The sequence below is a fragment of the Coffea arabica genome, chromosome 10c, assembly GCF_036785885.1.
Source record: "Coffea arabica cultivar ET-39 chromosome 10c, Coffea Arabica ET-39 HiFi, whole genome shotgun sequence".
NCBI classification, from domain to species: domain Eukaryota; kingdom Viridiplantae; phylum Streptophyta; class Magnoliopsida; order Gentianales; family Rubiaceae; genus Coffea; species Coffea arabica.
Genome location: NC_092329.1, coordinates 7,057,806 through 7,072,816, shown reverse-complemented (window position 1 = coordinate 7,072,816; position 15,011 = coordinate 7,057,806). Strand labels below are relative to the sequence as shown.

Here is a 15,011-nt window from a genome sequence, read left to right as displayed (position 1 = left end):
TGCCCCCCCAGACTCGCGTCTCCGTTCACGTGGCAGACACCAAAAACTTCCTTCCGTGCCGCTCTCGAAACTTACACCCCCCAAAAAAAAAAATGGTAATAATAAAAAAGAAGAAGAGGAAGAAGAAGAAGAAACAAAAAGGAAACGTCCAATTCCCATTACATCCCTCGAACTATCTGCTCATTCTAAGAAAAAGTACGCTAAAAAGCTAGTTCTAAAAGCCAGTTAGTTACTTCTTCCCTCTGTTCATAGATGCTGTAAAACTTTTTCAGATTCTTGTTGGGAAAATAAAGATGATGAAGAATATGATGGTGCTTTCCAGTTCTGCTACATTCATTTCTAGTAATTTCTACCCTTCTTTCCTGTTGCCATTTCACCACTCCTCCTCCGTCATGGGGTTGGTAACGCTTTACTACTCCTTTTCCAAATTGTCTATCTTCATGTGTAATTAGGCTGGAAATGGGATTTTTGTTTTTAAAAATTCCTTTAGACAAAAAAGAGTAAATTTTTGTGTTTTGGGTTTTCTCAGTTTGAAGTGTTGTAAAAGAGCATCGGGGGAAAATTCTTCCCACAGATTTTCTAGCAAGGTGAAAACGGCTTTGCTTATCTTGGTTTGGTCGATTATTGGGAATATAACATTGAGTTTATGTTATGTGATGGTGCATGACTCTACACCTCTTGGCTTAGGTTAGATAGAAGATTATGGCAAAATCAGATTTCCTGATGTATATGCTCCTCGAGCCCAACAACAACAGCAGCAATTGATTGAGGTACTCATAAAGTTTTTAATTTTATGTTTCTGATATTTTCTTTCAGTGTATTCATCGAGAGTAAGCTAAATGTTGATATTAAAAGATGCTATTCATAATTTCTGCATTTTCTTACCCTTCCCCTGAATTTACTCAAACCAAAAAAAATAAAAAATAACAATAAAAGGAGATTAAGAACTGTTATTAACTTGACTTTGTAACTGTAGGAAGAAGCTCCACCAATGACAGAGGTCATTCCTTCGCTAAGAGTTTCCCCAGGTCAGGCACATCCACTTGGAGCATCAGAGCTTGAGAATGGTGTTAATTTTGCCATTTTTTCTCAGCATGCAACTTCAGTCACGCTTTGCTTGCAACTTCCTCAGAGGTTGGGTCCAATATTGTTATTGAATTCCAAGGCTCCTATGTTTCATTCTTTTATTTTGGCTTTTGTAAACAGGACCTATTCGCTTGTCTGGCTTCAGATTTGTCTATTTATATCTAAAGATTCTCGTCAATTTTGTATCTTGATGCTTAGAGGTAGACTGATAGTTGTAGTCAGTTGCTGGAGAAAAGGATTCTAAGATTATTAAATTTTTTTATATATTTGATCCTAAAGCAATGCTGACCTTTTTCAGTATGATGATAATTTAAGTCTATGTAATCTCTGTTCTCAATTACTTGTATGCTGAGCCCTAAATCGCGATGCTGATATCTTGAGTGCAAATGATTAGGTTCCTTTCTTCTGCATTTGATCTGATTTAAGAACGGTTTCCATCATTTAACAAGATGACTGATATTATTGATCAAAAGTGAAATAAGATAGATAATGAAGGTTGACTTATATATTTTCATGCTGGATTATTGATGGTATGATCCTTTCATTTAGTGCTGATTCTTACTTGATTGGCATACTGTTTAAAAGGTCAAAAGTTCTTTTATCTACTTCCTTTTTTATTTTCATAATCTTTCATGTGATTAGTCGGGAAAAGCTTGACACCTTGCATGGAGAGATGATTGAATTGACGCTGGATCCTCAAGTGAATCGAACTGGAGATATATGGCACATTTGTGTTGAGGTAGGCTATGCTTCTGTTCCTGCTGCTTCTCTTTCTTATCATTAGTTGCAAGTGAATGTAATAGTTCATTATGCTTTCTTAAGCATGGTATTAGCATTAGGTTTGACTCTTCTTAGTAGTATTTGAGCTAAGGTGATCTTGTGTCGTAGGCTAACTGTCTAAGTTTTCCTCTATCCCCCTCCTTTTACTTTTAAAGTAGTGTGTAACTCTGTGCGCAGTATGGTTTATGGGATAGAGTTTACTAAAGCAGAAAGAAGATCCCAGGCAGTTACAGTGGAGAAGAAGAAAATATGGGTAGGGAGAGTGGGTTTGCACCATTTTCCAATTAGGTCATATGTGTAAATATCCTCCTTGCCCGATCTAACAGAAAATGACAGTTGACTTCAAAGTTGATGGACCATTTAGAGGGCTTCTCTATGTGCATTCTCATGAAGTCTGTCATATCAAAATCTCTGTTTTATTCACTCTTCTCCTTCTCCAGTTCCTTGTACCCTTTTTATTTTTTTTTGGTATAACATCTTATGTCTGGTGGGTGCAACTTCATGTATCAATTTGCATATGTAGGATTTGCCTCGCAGCAATGTCCTGTATGGCTACTACATGGATGGTCCTAAAGATTGGAGTCAAGGTCATCGATTTGATAGAAGCATTCTGCTGATTGATCCCTATGCTAAGCTTGTTGAAGGCCGGCGAGTTTTTGGAGATCTTAACAATAGAGGGTCACAGTTTTTAGGAACTTTTGACTTTGATACCTTGCCATTTGACTGGGGTGACGGTTACAAGCTTCCCAATATACCCGAGGTAAATTGTAAGTTGCTGCATAAATAGATTAAGCTAATGAGATTTGAAACACGAGTTAGAGCGACAAGTGAATAGCTGCATGTTTATCATGTATAACTGTGAATTTATCCATGTTAGCCACTGTTGAACATTCATTCATTATGAGCTTGTACATTAACCGAGTTTTTTGTGGGTATTTAAACTATGGAGCAATGTTTACTGTTGTTAACACATGTTAATTCACTGAAGGATTAATCTTTGTTAGAACTTTGTGTAGCCATTGACAGAGAAATTTTGTTGAGCTACCTTCTAACATGGACCATTGGACCTTACGTATATGCCATTGGATTTGCAGAAAGATCTTGTTATATATGAAATGAATGTCCGGGGTTTTACAGCCGATGAATCTAGTGGATTGGATCCAAGCATACGTGGCAGCTACCTTGGTGTGATTGAAAAGGTAATGTTGTTATGCTAAGAATTTTGTGTAACAGCCAGGAATTTTGTTGTCCTTTCTTCTGACCTGATTCTTGTTCCCCTTCTTCCCATGTGCTAGCTCTGGGCTTTCTTTCAGTTCTCCATCACTGTTTAATGTTGATCATGTAATCTGATCACCAACTAGTACTTCTGTCGGAACATATTCTGCTAATGTTATAACTCAAATTGTCCCTTAATTTGGTTCACATCTGGTTGTGTTAATCAAATTGGCGTGGTGATGGTAGTCTCTGTCGGAACTAGTGGCTCTTTTTGTTGTTGACTTTCATTTTGTCTCAGGGTTTGTAGTCTTAAATTATTTTCATGTTATGTTGTGTATTCTAACAAGCCTTTTCCTGTGAAGATACCTCATCTCTTAGAGCTTGGCATAAATGCTGTAGAATTGCTGCCTGCCTTTGAGTTTGATGAATTGGAGTTCCAAAGGCGCCGTAATCCTAGAGATCACATGGTGAGCTACTATCACCCTCCCCTTGTGGTTTTGCTGAGAAAAATTGTCATCAGGTGCACAATTGTATATCTGCTTTATCTTTTTACTTGTCAGAGAATGAATTTGGCTAATGTATAATATTCTCCTTGCTATTATCTCTCATGTAAAGTCAAGCCTTCAAATATTGGTTGAGCACCCAGTTTGGTGTCCTATATCCTTACATCACCTACTTCGATTTATGCTTCATGCATTCTGAAAATTTGACTATTAACAAGTCTTTTAACACCCTCAGCCTCCCATGTTCCCATGTAATGGAACTGCTAGAACATTTGAGCTTTGTAATAAGTTGAATGCTACTTCTGTTTTTGTTTTTGGTTAACTTAATTATTGTGATTTTATGTCTGTTTGGTTGCTCTTAGTAACAGAAGACTGATGTCTTATGATATCTGGGAATGACTGTAGTACTAGTTTATGTGTATAGTATTAAGCATATGTTATTTCTGTTAATGGACACGAATGCCAAGTTTCAATGGTACTTATTGACTTATATTTCTTTCAAGATCAACACGTGGGGTTATTCAACTATAAATTTCTTTGCACCTATGAGTCGCTATGCAAGTGCCGGTGGGGGACCTGTCAGTGCTTCTAGAGAGTTCAAAGAAATGGTTAAGGCACTACATGGTGCAGGAATAGAGGTATGGTCTCGTAATATCTTTAAATCTAGCAATGTGACGCTAAATTTCTTAGGTTTCTCTGTCTTGATTGCTTTTGTACTGAAGTCCTTGGTTCGCCATATACTCATCCTTTTACTTTGTACAGGTCATTTTGGATGTTGTTTATAACCATACAAATGAGGCTGATGATGAGAACCCATATACTACCTCTTTCCGTGGGATAGATAACAAGGTGATTGCATGGTGGCATCATAAAGTTTGAGAGGTTATTGCAATTATGACATGCCAATTTCATGGCATGCCTGATGCCAACTACATTTTCTAACTGCATGAGGAATGGCTAATTCTTCAAAATATTTACAGTGGAAACTTGACACCAGAGATATAAATACTGTACTAGGATTGTTGAATCATGGTTGAGATTTGGAAAATGACAAGACCCAGTTGTTTATCTACAGAAACACTATGCTGGTTGACAGGACATCCATTCAACAACAAATACTTAATATAGCAGATGCACAGCTACATGGAATCATGTAGCCTTTGCAGCGAACTTCTAGTTGTAGTTAATTATTAAGTTTATACAGTTTTTCTCATGAGGATTCGCTATTTAGGCTTTTGTCCCTTTACATGGTTGCCCATATTTTTCTTCTATTCTTACCTTTTTTTGCCTGATAAATTGCTTGCAGATTTATTACATGGTGGATTTGAACAATGGTGGTCAGCTGTTGAACTTTTCAGGCTGTGGTAATTCCTGTGTCTTTGTAATGATTTTGTGAAAGGTGGATGTAGGGCATCTATAATTTAGCATCTCTTTCTGTTTGTTCAGTAATTTATGATGGCGAGTTTAGTTTTTCCTATCCAACTTTTGCATGATATTTTTTGATGCGGAGACATAGGTGTCATTCCATATGACCCATAGGGAAGTTATGCATGACTTAAGTTTCAGAAGTTGGAATTCTGAGTAATTAATATTATTGTAATACTGATGTAAGTAACAAATTTGCTTATTATCTGCAGCTGAAATCAAGAATAACTTACTTTCACACAATCTCCCCTGTAGTTTAATCCTTCTTGTTTTTCAATTCGTTTGAATCCCATGTGAGTGTGAAATACATGAGATTAATCATCATACTGCTACCTACACATGAAATAGCAAGATGATTAACAATGACAAGCATATAATGGGGCATCATGACACAGAAGATTCCTGAACGCTTTGCAAAATCACTCTGATATTCTTTTCAGTGATGACATTATTAACTAATTGACAATTGGCAGATCCTTTTTCTTTTTTTAAAAGGGGTGGTGGGCTTGGAGGCTGGGGACTTGATGGTAAAGGATTCTCCTAAAGTATGACCACTGTAATTGAGTCATGGTATAAGGAGCCTTAGAATCATTTTCTGATGCTTGTTTGATTGGACAACTGGTAAGGTGATAAGAAGAATTTACTTTCTACTATATTATTCTGGCTATCAATTTGCTATAGAACCTTATTCTATCTAAAACCTGTAACTCTTTGTTTTTAAGCTTTGTACAAGCTCAAGGAATTAGAAATCATTGGGTATTCTCTCTTTTTCTGTTTGTACTTGGTTCCTGTTTATATTATAATGTTTTTCTTTATGAACGTCTTATTGTGTGTAGAAATATAACAGATACATCATATGCTATTTATCTGTGGAATACAGGGAACACATTCAACTGCAATCATCCTGTGGTCATGGAGTTTATACTTGATAGCTTGAGGCACTGGTACTTTCTCATTCTTTTCTTCCTCCTGGAATTTTTTTTTTAATATTTTGTTTAATCCCTATTTCCAATGCCTCCCATTAGACATCAGGCTATCCGCCTAATGCAACACCAATATTGTTGTGGCCAGAAACTTTCAGATTGAAATGTAGTTGCATGACTCAGCAAAATGTATTCTGAAATTCTGTTCTTTGTTATAATAATTATAACTATTCAAGGGTCACAGAGTATCATATCGATGGATTTCGCTTTGATCTAGCCAGCGTTCTTTGTCGAGGAGCTGATGGTTCTCCACTTAATGCTCCCCCACTTGTTAGAGTAAGTCAGTGGTACATATCTGATTTTACTTAATGTTAGCCCATCCTGGTATCTCTGATTTTTTGGGAGGAAATCTTTGGTCCCAAAAGTTTGAAATGGCAAATGTGCTTTGAGAATTGTTGTATGAGCTGAGTAGCTAACTACAAGATGGCACTTCTTTCTCAATGTGTATACATGCTCGTATAAGAAATACTTCAAGATAAAATCAATATAGTTCCTGAATGAATCTCTGCTGTGTGGTAATAGTTTGTGTCTTTTTCATGACACATCCATTTCTTGTGCTTCTGAAGGTAATGTGAAAAAAAAAATAAAAAGAGGGGATTCTGTACCTATCCACACACTTCATTATAATCCTTCTGTGCAGGCAATTGCTAAAGATAGTATCCTATCACGGTGTAAGATTATTGCAGAACCTTGGGATTGTGGAGGTCTTTATCTTGTTGGAAGTTTTCCAAATTGGGATAGGTAATTGTACATAACCTCATCAACATTTAGTGGATTGCTGCAATTGCTGAACTTGTGACCCTGTCATAATCACTATATGAGACAGCTTTTAACCACTCCTGGTATTAACTGTACAAAATAGTCTCAGAAGATTCAAATGATGATTGTTGTATGAAAATTTCGAAATTATAAGGGTAATTGCTCCATATAGAGAACACTATTCTTTTTATTGGACTGAAATGTTGAAATTTTAGTGAAATCTATTATGCATTCTATAGGAATTAATCATCAATAGCCTGAACATTGATGAACTGGACTTCAGTTGTAAGAACCTGACTGCAGAATATCATCTATAAAACATTCATTTCATATTTAACATAGCTTGAATTTTCTTAATCTTGTGCCTGTATCTGTTCACATGGAGACTTCATTTGCAACCATATGCTTCTCGCTGGCTTGACTGTACTGGCAAAGCTAGTCTATTTTCTTGTATTGTATCCTTTATAAATTTCTGATTCTCATAGATCCTTGCTTATCTGTCTTTGTTTGAACTGGATCTGTGATAAATTTATCTTACTAATTTGTCTTCATAGGTGGGCCGAGTGGAATGGTGTATACCGTGACGATGTTAGAAAGTTTATAAAGGTAATTTAGTGCTAAAATCTTAAATATTTGTCAGTAAACTTTTTGATGTCAAGCAATTTACTCAATATTGGTGGAACATGTTTCCATAATAAAGTACAGGAAATAATTGAAAGGGGATGAACTTCTGGTAAGATTATTGAAAAACTGCATGTATTCAACATATTTTGATTAGGTATAATATGAGAAACCTTTTGTTTTGTAATTAGCATAATTCTTCTCATAGACATGCCCATATAAGTGTTCATAGTCTATAAACAATTTTATGTTTGTATTCTTCAGATTATGAAGGCCAAATACACCAACTTCCATATTATCTTTTTAAGTTCGAAATTATGCTTATAAGTAACATCATAGACATAATTAAGCTCCCAGATGCAAGCAGTGTACGATATGCTGATCCAATGTTCCAAAAACCTAATATTCTTGTGTCCTGTTTCCTAACTTTATCATCTTCACTTTACCAGGAGAGGACATCCATCTACTTTTCATGCTTTTCCTTGTATAAAATGTATATGCACGTGCATGCTTTTTAGTGGAGTAACAATAACAGATGAGGACTGAAAATGACTTGGAGGGTGAAAGTCCTTTTGCACGTTAGTTCTCCATTAGTTTCAAGAATTTCCATGACATGCTTGTGGGTGTTTCCCTGGTATATTCTTGATTTGAAATAATGGTACTTTTGCTTCATTTGTTATGACAGTCATTATTTGTCATGGAATTAAGTAGAGGTGAGGCAGGATGCTCCTATCTTTTTCCAGGCTAGATGGTGGTTTCTTGTAATGTTTTGCCCTTTTTTATTTTGGCCGTTGAACTAGCTTGAACACTATCTGCTATATTACAAAGTTTATGTTTGAAATCTTCTGGGATTACAACCAAATAGGTGTATCAAGGTCCAAAGTTTACATATGCAACTAAGAGTTTATTGGTTTGCTTAAAGTTTTATTCCTTAATTGTTTATGTTTGGCCAGAACAATGGTCCATGTGTGGAAGAAAAGAATCTCTATGGACTTGATACATTGCTTCTTTGTTGAATTTGATACAAGATTCTGCTTGGTGTGTGTATTTGTAATCGTATGCTCTTGCTCTTTTGCTGAGGCTTTTTATTTTCAAGGTCTAGATTTCTCCATGTTTATGATTAATTGTTCTGCATATTTTCTTTTAGTACGGCATCTGTATCTTTGCTTCTAATCTTGCATTCTCCAATTGGAGCCACCAAATACATATGGCAAAAGAATAATTGATACTTGAAATATTTTGATATTCTGTTATTTTTATTCTTAAACAATCATAATCTAGGGTGATGCTGGAATGAAAGGGAGTTTTGCAAGTAGAATGGCAGGTTCTGCTGATCTTTACAGAGTGAGTGCTTTAACTTTGCAAACATAAGTCCAGTATAGCAACACACATTTATCTGATGTCTATGAGCACCTGTGCAGAATATAGTAAATGTCTTGCTTCTGCTTTGTGCAGAATATAGTAAATGTCTTACTTGCTTCTGCTTCCTGCTAGGTCAACAAGCGCAAGCCTTGTCACAGTATCAATTTTGTTATTGCACATGATGGGTTTACGCTATATGATCTTGTTTCATATAACACTAAGGTATTGGTGGAGAAAGTTGAGGACTATCTCTCTTACTTGTTCTGAACTTAAAATTCGAAGCTAATTCCTTCTGAAATTGCAGCATAATGATGCAAATGGAGAAGGTGGCAATGATGGAAGCAATGACAACTTCAGCTGGAATTGCGGAGCTGAAGGTAAAGTTCATATTTGTTTTTTGTACTCCTGTTTATGCTTATATTGGCCAGCATACAATTGCTGTTTATGCTTATGCCCGCATTACCAATATCTACAATTGAGGTTTGCTTTGTGAGATGCAGCACGATTAATATCAGGAGGTCATTTGACGCTGGCCATTTTCATTTTAAACCAAAAAAGTTTTGCTGCAAATGCGGCTACTTGAATAGAACGCACATGCACACACAAGTATGTACTGTTTTATGTATGGTCTGCATTTCTATGGAATGTTGTTGCATAAAAACATTTGTGTACATAGTTAATTGACCTCCATCTTTGTCATCTATTTTCCTGCGCTGGAATCTACTTTAGGTTTACTTGGAAATCTCTTGATAAGCAAGCTAGTAAAGAGAAAATAAAATGTTTTTACGAATACTGACTTCAAAAATGCTTGATCTGGTAGGAAGACCAGCCTAGATGTTGCATAAACTTATGTTAGTGATTAATGAGAGAAAATATCTCCATGTTTAGAGCACATTAACAGAAACACCTACATCTCTGATTTGTTGTCTAAAGATTATGTTTTGATGATTTCAATAATTCTTTGGTTGCCATTGTGAAGGTAAAATTAGTGAATTCCTACTTTCTGAGCAGGAGAAACTGCAGACCCAAAAATTCAGGCACTACGTTCCCGTCAAATGAAAAATTTCCATTTAGCACTAATGGCATCACAGGTACACCTTTTCTTTTTTGCAATAGCAGTTTTTAAATATTAGTGCTGGCTTAACCACTACACTGGAGTTGTAAGCTTTCTGGATCAGGCTTTTCACAAAGGTTTAGTTTGATATAAAATGGACGGTCCAGAACAGAGTTACCTTTGATCAGAATTCATTCAACTTACAAGTTTTTAAGTCGTGCATTCTCAGTGAGCTTTAAGAATATGATTTTGTCAAGCACCTGTTTTATTTCTCTTGGAAGATAATTTCTCGAGTGAATAGTTTTAGGGTTAATCACAATTAATCCCATTAAAGCATACCTCATTTCTCACTTAAGCCCCTAACAATTTTTTTGTCTCACTTTATCCCCCATTGGACAAAATTATCCCTCTATTATTCTAAACTCTTATTTTTCTCTTTTATTTTTTTTCCTTTCCCCTTTTGTGCTCCTTGATTTTCTTTGCCTCTTTCTTCTTTCTTTAATTCTTCCTCTTTCCCACAAAAAATCTTCATCTTAATGATTGAAATTAAAAAAGAGGAATTGCAAAGATCTATTTTCTCCTTAAATGATTACAAAATATTCAAATCACTTTCCTAAAATACAATTTTTTTAGCCTTTCAATTCTTTTAATTTTGGTTTTTCCTCTTTTCTTTCTAGCTTCTCATTTTATTCTCAAGAAAATATCATAAGATGAAATTGTGACCTGATTAATAATCATCAATTGAAAATTGTGACACGTGGCATCATACAAAAAATCAAAATTGGTTTTTGATACCTTTTAAACCTTCACCCAAAAATGCAATTACAAATTCAAGATAAAAATTTCCGTTGAGATGGAGTTTTCTATCGGGAAGGATGAAAGAGAGAGAAGAAAGAAGAAAGAGAAAAAGAAATAAAAGAGAGGAAAAAGGATAAATGAAAAGTCAAAATAATGGAAGGGTAATTTTGTCCTATACAGGGTTAAGTGAGCAAAATTAAAGGTTAGGGGGTAAAGTGAGAAATGGGGTATACCTTAAGGGGATTAATTGTGATTAAACCTTAGTTTTAATATCTGATTCCAACTTGAGGTTTACCAAGGCTGAGGATTGGGATTTAAATTTACATTATAGCTCTAGGTTTACCAATGATTATGGGTATTATGCCCTTGGGTCAGGTTTAATTCATTTTACTGCCAATTAAAAAGCAAGATGTGTTCAATTAATTCATGTTCAATGCTTCTCTGGAAATTTAGTGTTCGTATTGACTATTAAAGCTAGATGCTGTAAGATTGAACTGTAAAAAGGTAGAAATTTGTCCTCAAATTACTTGGCCCCAAGATTATGCTTCTTACAGAACTCAAATCTTATTAGTTACAGATTTACATGGTCTTGAAATTTTTTTATCTCCAAGTATGTTTTGCAATACTTTGACCAGAGTCATGAGGTCCACATTCGGTTGCTGACTTTTTGTCGTTCTTTAAGAAAATTTAGATGACAGAGTAAATACACGTTGTTAATCATGTTCCTGGACCCTACTTGAACTTTCTGTTTTTCATCTGCTTACTTTGCACTAAATGATATTCCTGTATATCATGTATGTGCCCAAGGCAAGCATTGTTCCATAACACATCGAATGCAACTTTTTGGTTGAGTTTGTGGGTGTTGATGCACTTCTTTGGTTGCATATAACCAGGGGGTACCAATGATGCTCATGGGGGATGAATATGGACATACTCGTTACGGTAATAACAACAGCTATGGCCATGATACTGCTATCAACCATTTCCAGTGGGGACATGTATGTTGTGCAAAAGACATCGTGGGTATTGTTAATTAATCTGAGGAAATATTACTAAGCTTCTAAACTCTTGACAAAACAGTTGGAGGCCAAGAATGATCACTTCAGGTTTTTCTCGGAGTTAATAAAATTTCGCAACCGGCATCATGTTTTTAGAAGAGAAAATTTTATTGGGAAGGTAATTCTTTCCAGTCTGGTGTTACTCGCTTTTCTCATCTGCTCATAACTTTTTTCTTCTTTCCATATTACTAATTCTGAACCTCTTCTCTTGCAGTATCTAACTTCTGAAGTTAATTTTTATAGAATTCTATGGATTTTCAAAATAGAAATGCTCTTTCATGTTTGACAGGAATCTTTTCTTTGTCTCTTAGTTATTTTGCATGTTGGATGTGTGGGGGAGAGGTTGGGGTGCTTGGGGTAGGTTAGGAATAATGCTATTAGTTTCATCTGTAATCTATAGGATATTCAGTTCCTTCCCCTTTTATAGGAATATAATTAAGTACACAATTATCAATCTTATACTTCTTTTTGCCCAAAGGAGAATGGAGTGGGAGCTGAGTATTTTTCAATATTGATCTGAATTGTCAATAAGTTTATTTGAGGGAGTGGGTCCGAACTTTTTGGCACTCAAGAATCTCCTATCCTTTCCTGACCTGTTTTTTGAGAATTACAGAACTAGTTCATCTATAAATTCAACAATCAAGGTATTTTAATATTTGATGAGTTTTCTCACATGGATGTTGCTTCACTTATTCAGATAGATTACTGTCAATTATGTACACGAGGCATCATATTTAGTTGATATGACATTTACTATTTATCTTTTCTTTAAAGCATATCAAGTTGTTATTATATATAGTGGACCTGTATAAATAGCACAAGTTTATCTGAATTATGTTTTGAAATTACTGCAAAAGATCCTGTTTGTTGTTTAACTACAGTAACAGCAGGAGAAAGGCCATACAGTTTGGATATAATTTCTTTACATTCTCCTTTCCTTCCCCCCCCCCCCCCAAAAACCTTATTGGAATTTGGGGAGTGGTTTCTTGGAATTTTTACCTGATGTCTTACTCCAAACACATTAATCACTCTTCTGTGCAGAGTCAGGTGACATGGCATGAAGACAACTGGGACAATGCAGAAAGTAAATTTTTGGCATTTACGTAAGAAATACTGATTTCATCCTTTGATGAAGCGGTTTATATTACCATGAATTCTTTGTGCTATTATTCCTTGGATCAGATTGCGTGCTTCATAAATACCATTTTAAGACTTGAGTGTCATTGGTGTTGGAATGTTTTATCTATGTAAGAAATCTTATTATAACCTTTTCACTTTTGAAAACATAATATACTTTTGCGAGATTTTTTGTATTTTTTATACCAGAACTTCAGCATTTTGTTTATTTTCTGAAACATAATATACTGCTGTAAGATCTGTGTATTTCTCTTCTTGCACCTTTCTATTTCCATCTTTTTGTATCTAACTGTTCCTTTCTGTTCTGTCATTCTCTTGCTGCATATGACAGAGACGAGTGATAATTTATCGCTCTGTTTTTGTTATTTTTCGTTTACTAGCAGGTTCTTGAACTTGTGAGCATGCATCTCTCAGACTTGGAATATGTTGGAATAGCAAGATGCAACTCTTGCATTTTTAATATTTTTGGTTTTCTTCTTTAATATTTTACTTTTTCCATATCATTAAGAATTTAATATATTCATGAACGGTTTCTTGTTATGATTGGATGACCAAAATTGAAGCACATTTTTTGTAGGCTTCATGATGAGAATGGAGACGATGTTTACCTTGTATTCAATGCACATGATTATTTTGTTAAAGTTGGAATACCATCTCCACCACAAAAAAGACAGTGGTTCAGAGTGGTTAGTTTTCTTTCCTTCATTGAGTTCGCATTTTTTACACTTTTGCCTGAGTATAGGTTCTCTTGAAAATGTTTTGTCCAATTTTTCATCATATTTATCAACATTCATATGAGCATTTTTGTTGGTAATTTTGAAGCCTTCTGTGATCGAGGTTCGGCACTGCTGACATTTGCAATTGACTATAGTTATAATTTAGCTGCTAAATGCTTAAACTGTTTTAGTGTCACTTGATGTCTCTTCAGATCAAAGTACTGCAATGTCCCATAAGAATGAAAGTCAAATAAACTTAGCCCTACATAGCAGTACGACGACTTGTTTTCGAAGGGAAATAGTAGGTGAATATATACTGAGGCACATTTATAAGTAACCCTTTCTACATCAATAACTTGAAGTTCCCAAGACCCCGTAGTTGGATCTTAAGTTTGTCAGAGCTCCCTTAAACATTTATTATTACTATTTTTTTGTACACTGGATAACTCAGTATTAGTAGGCTGCCTATTTGGATTGCTGGAAATTAATTGTGTCTAGTCCACTATGACAAGAGTAGTTTGCGCGTTGAACATGATTGCAGGGATGTGTATTTACTGGCACATCCACTGCATTTAGTTGCTAAAAGTTAGTGGAAGCCCGAAACCCCAATACTCCCAAGATCTCATACTACAAGCAATTATGTCGCAGGTAGACACAAATCTGGAATCGCCAGATGATGTCGTGCTCGAAGGTGTTCCGGGAATTGGGACTAGATACAATGTTGCACCTTACTCTTCGGTGCTTCTTAAAGCAAAAAAGAAGTGAATGGCAGAGGTGTTGCTCAAGAATGTGGTTGTCCCACACTGAAGTTGCTTGGGGGTGGTTGATAGCTGCCAGAGATCCAGAAAAATAAGAATAAGAGACTGCAGTATCTTAACCAGATGGAGAATAAAAACAGGTAAAACTTGGACAGGATTATACATGGGTCGTCAGTCATCTGATCAAACTCAGGGAAAGCATTCCCCATAGTGGTAAACTACAAATTTTTATAATACAGCCAGGCCATGAAATAAAGGAGGACGCGTCTAATAAATTCTTGTCCATGGTGCAATACAGGAGTCGCAATTTTTTGGTTTTCAAATCAATATGTTCTTGCAGTAATAAAATTGTCAGATGCACCACATTGACAAAGTTAATGTCCTGGGATAATCTTTTTTCCTGGGTCAATATTACTAGTGTTGTGATGTGTTTTTCTTTTTCTCTTATTTTGGTAAGCTTCTCTTCAGGTAGTGAATGAAATTTTTTTAAATTAACAGCAAGTGAATGGGTTACAGTAATGTTCCCTTGAGTCTTGCTTTCCATTTCACAATCCTTCCCTTGACTTTAGTTCAAAGAAACATGAAGTGGGCTTCTGCACTGCTGGCTGTCCCAGAAGTAAAGCAACTGAGAAATGCGAGGGATTCCCCCAGCCCAACAACACCAGTCAATCGTCCCTTTTCAGGAAAGAAAGTAAAGTTGAAAATCAAGGGAAAAGGTGGCCTCCCTAAAATGCTAGTTACTATATATTTGGTGGT

General features: G+C 35.5%; 1 protein-coding gene across 5 annotated transcripts; it reads left to right on the top strand.

Annotated features, from left to right (window-relative positions):
- Positions 1–17: 17 nt before the first annotated feature.
- LOC113714592 (isoamylase 3, chloroplastic) lies at positions 18–14,702 on the top strand. Of its 5 annotated transcripts, none has more exons than XM_072068527.1 (24): positions 18–342; positions 530–587; positions 693–770; positions 977–1,134; positions 1,729–1,825; positions 2,390–2,626; positions 2,961–3,065; positions 3,444–3,548; positions 4,088–4,222; positions 4,347–4,433; positions 4,891–4,948; positions 5,890–5,953; positions 6,169–6,268; positions 6,633–6,733; positions 7,306–7,357; positions 8,654–8,716; positions 8,867–8,956; positions 9,039–9,111; positions 9,746–9,825; positions 11,480–11,584; positions 11,667–11,762; positions 12,686–12,747; positions 13,359–13,467; positions 14,146–14,702. In XM_072068527.1, exons 4-24 carry the CDS (start codon positions 992–994, stop codon positions 14,260–14,262), a joined length of 2,079 nt encoding a protein of 692 aa, XP_071924628.1. In that variant the 5' UTR covers positions 18–342; positions 530–587; positions 693–770; positions 977–991; the 3' UTR covers positions 14,263–14,702. The 5 variants fall into 5 exon arrangements, with proteins under 5 accessions (XP_071924628.1, XP_071924629.1, XP_027094314.2 ...); XM_072068528.1 differs by having other exon boundaries at positions 688–770; XM_027238513.2 differs by having other exon boundaries at positions 18–397.
- Positions 14,703–15,011: the final 309 nt, after the last annotated feature.

Coding starts and splice junctions, on each gene's coding strand:
- LOC113714592 (XM_027238513.2), top strand. CDS start 294: ATGATGAAGAATATGATGGTGCTTTCCAGTTCTGCTACATTCATTTCT. Junction 588..692: donor CCCACAGATTTTCTAGCAAG/GTGAAAACGGCT, acceptor GGCTTAGGTTAG/ATAGAAGATTATGGCAAAAT. Junction 1,826..2,389: donor TATGGCACATTTGTGTTGAG/GTAGGCTATGCT, acceptor TTGCATATGTAG/GATTTGCCTCGCAGCAATGT.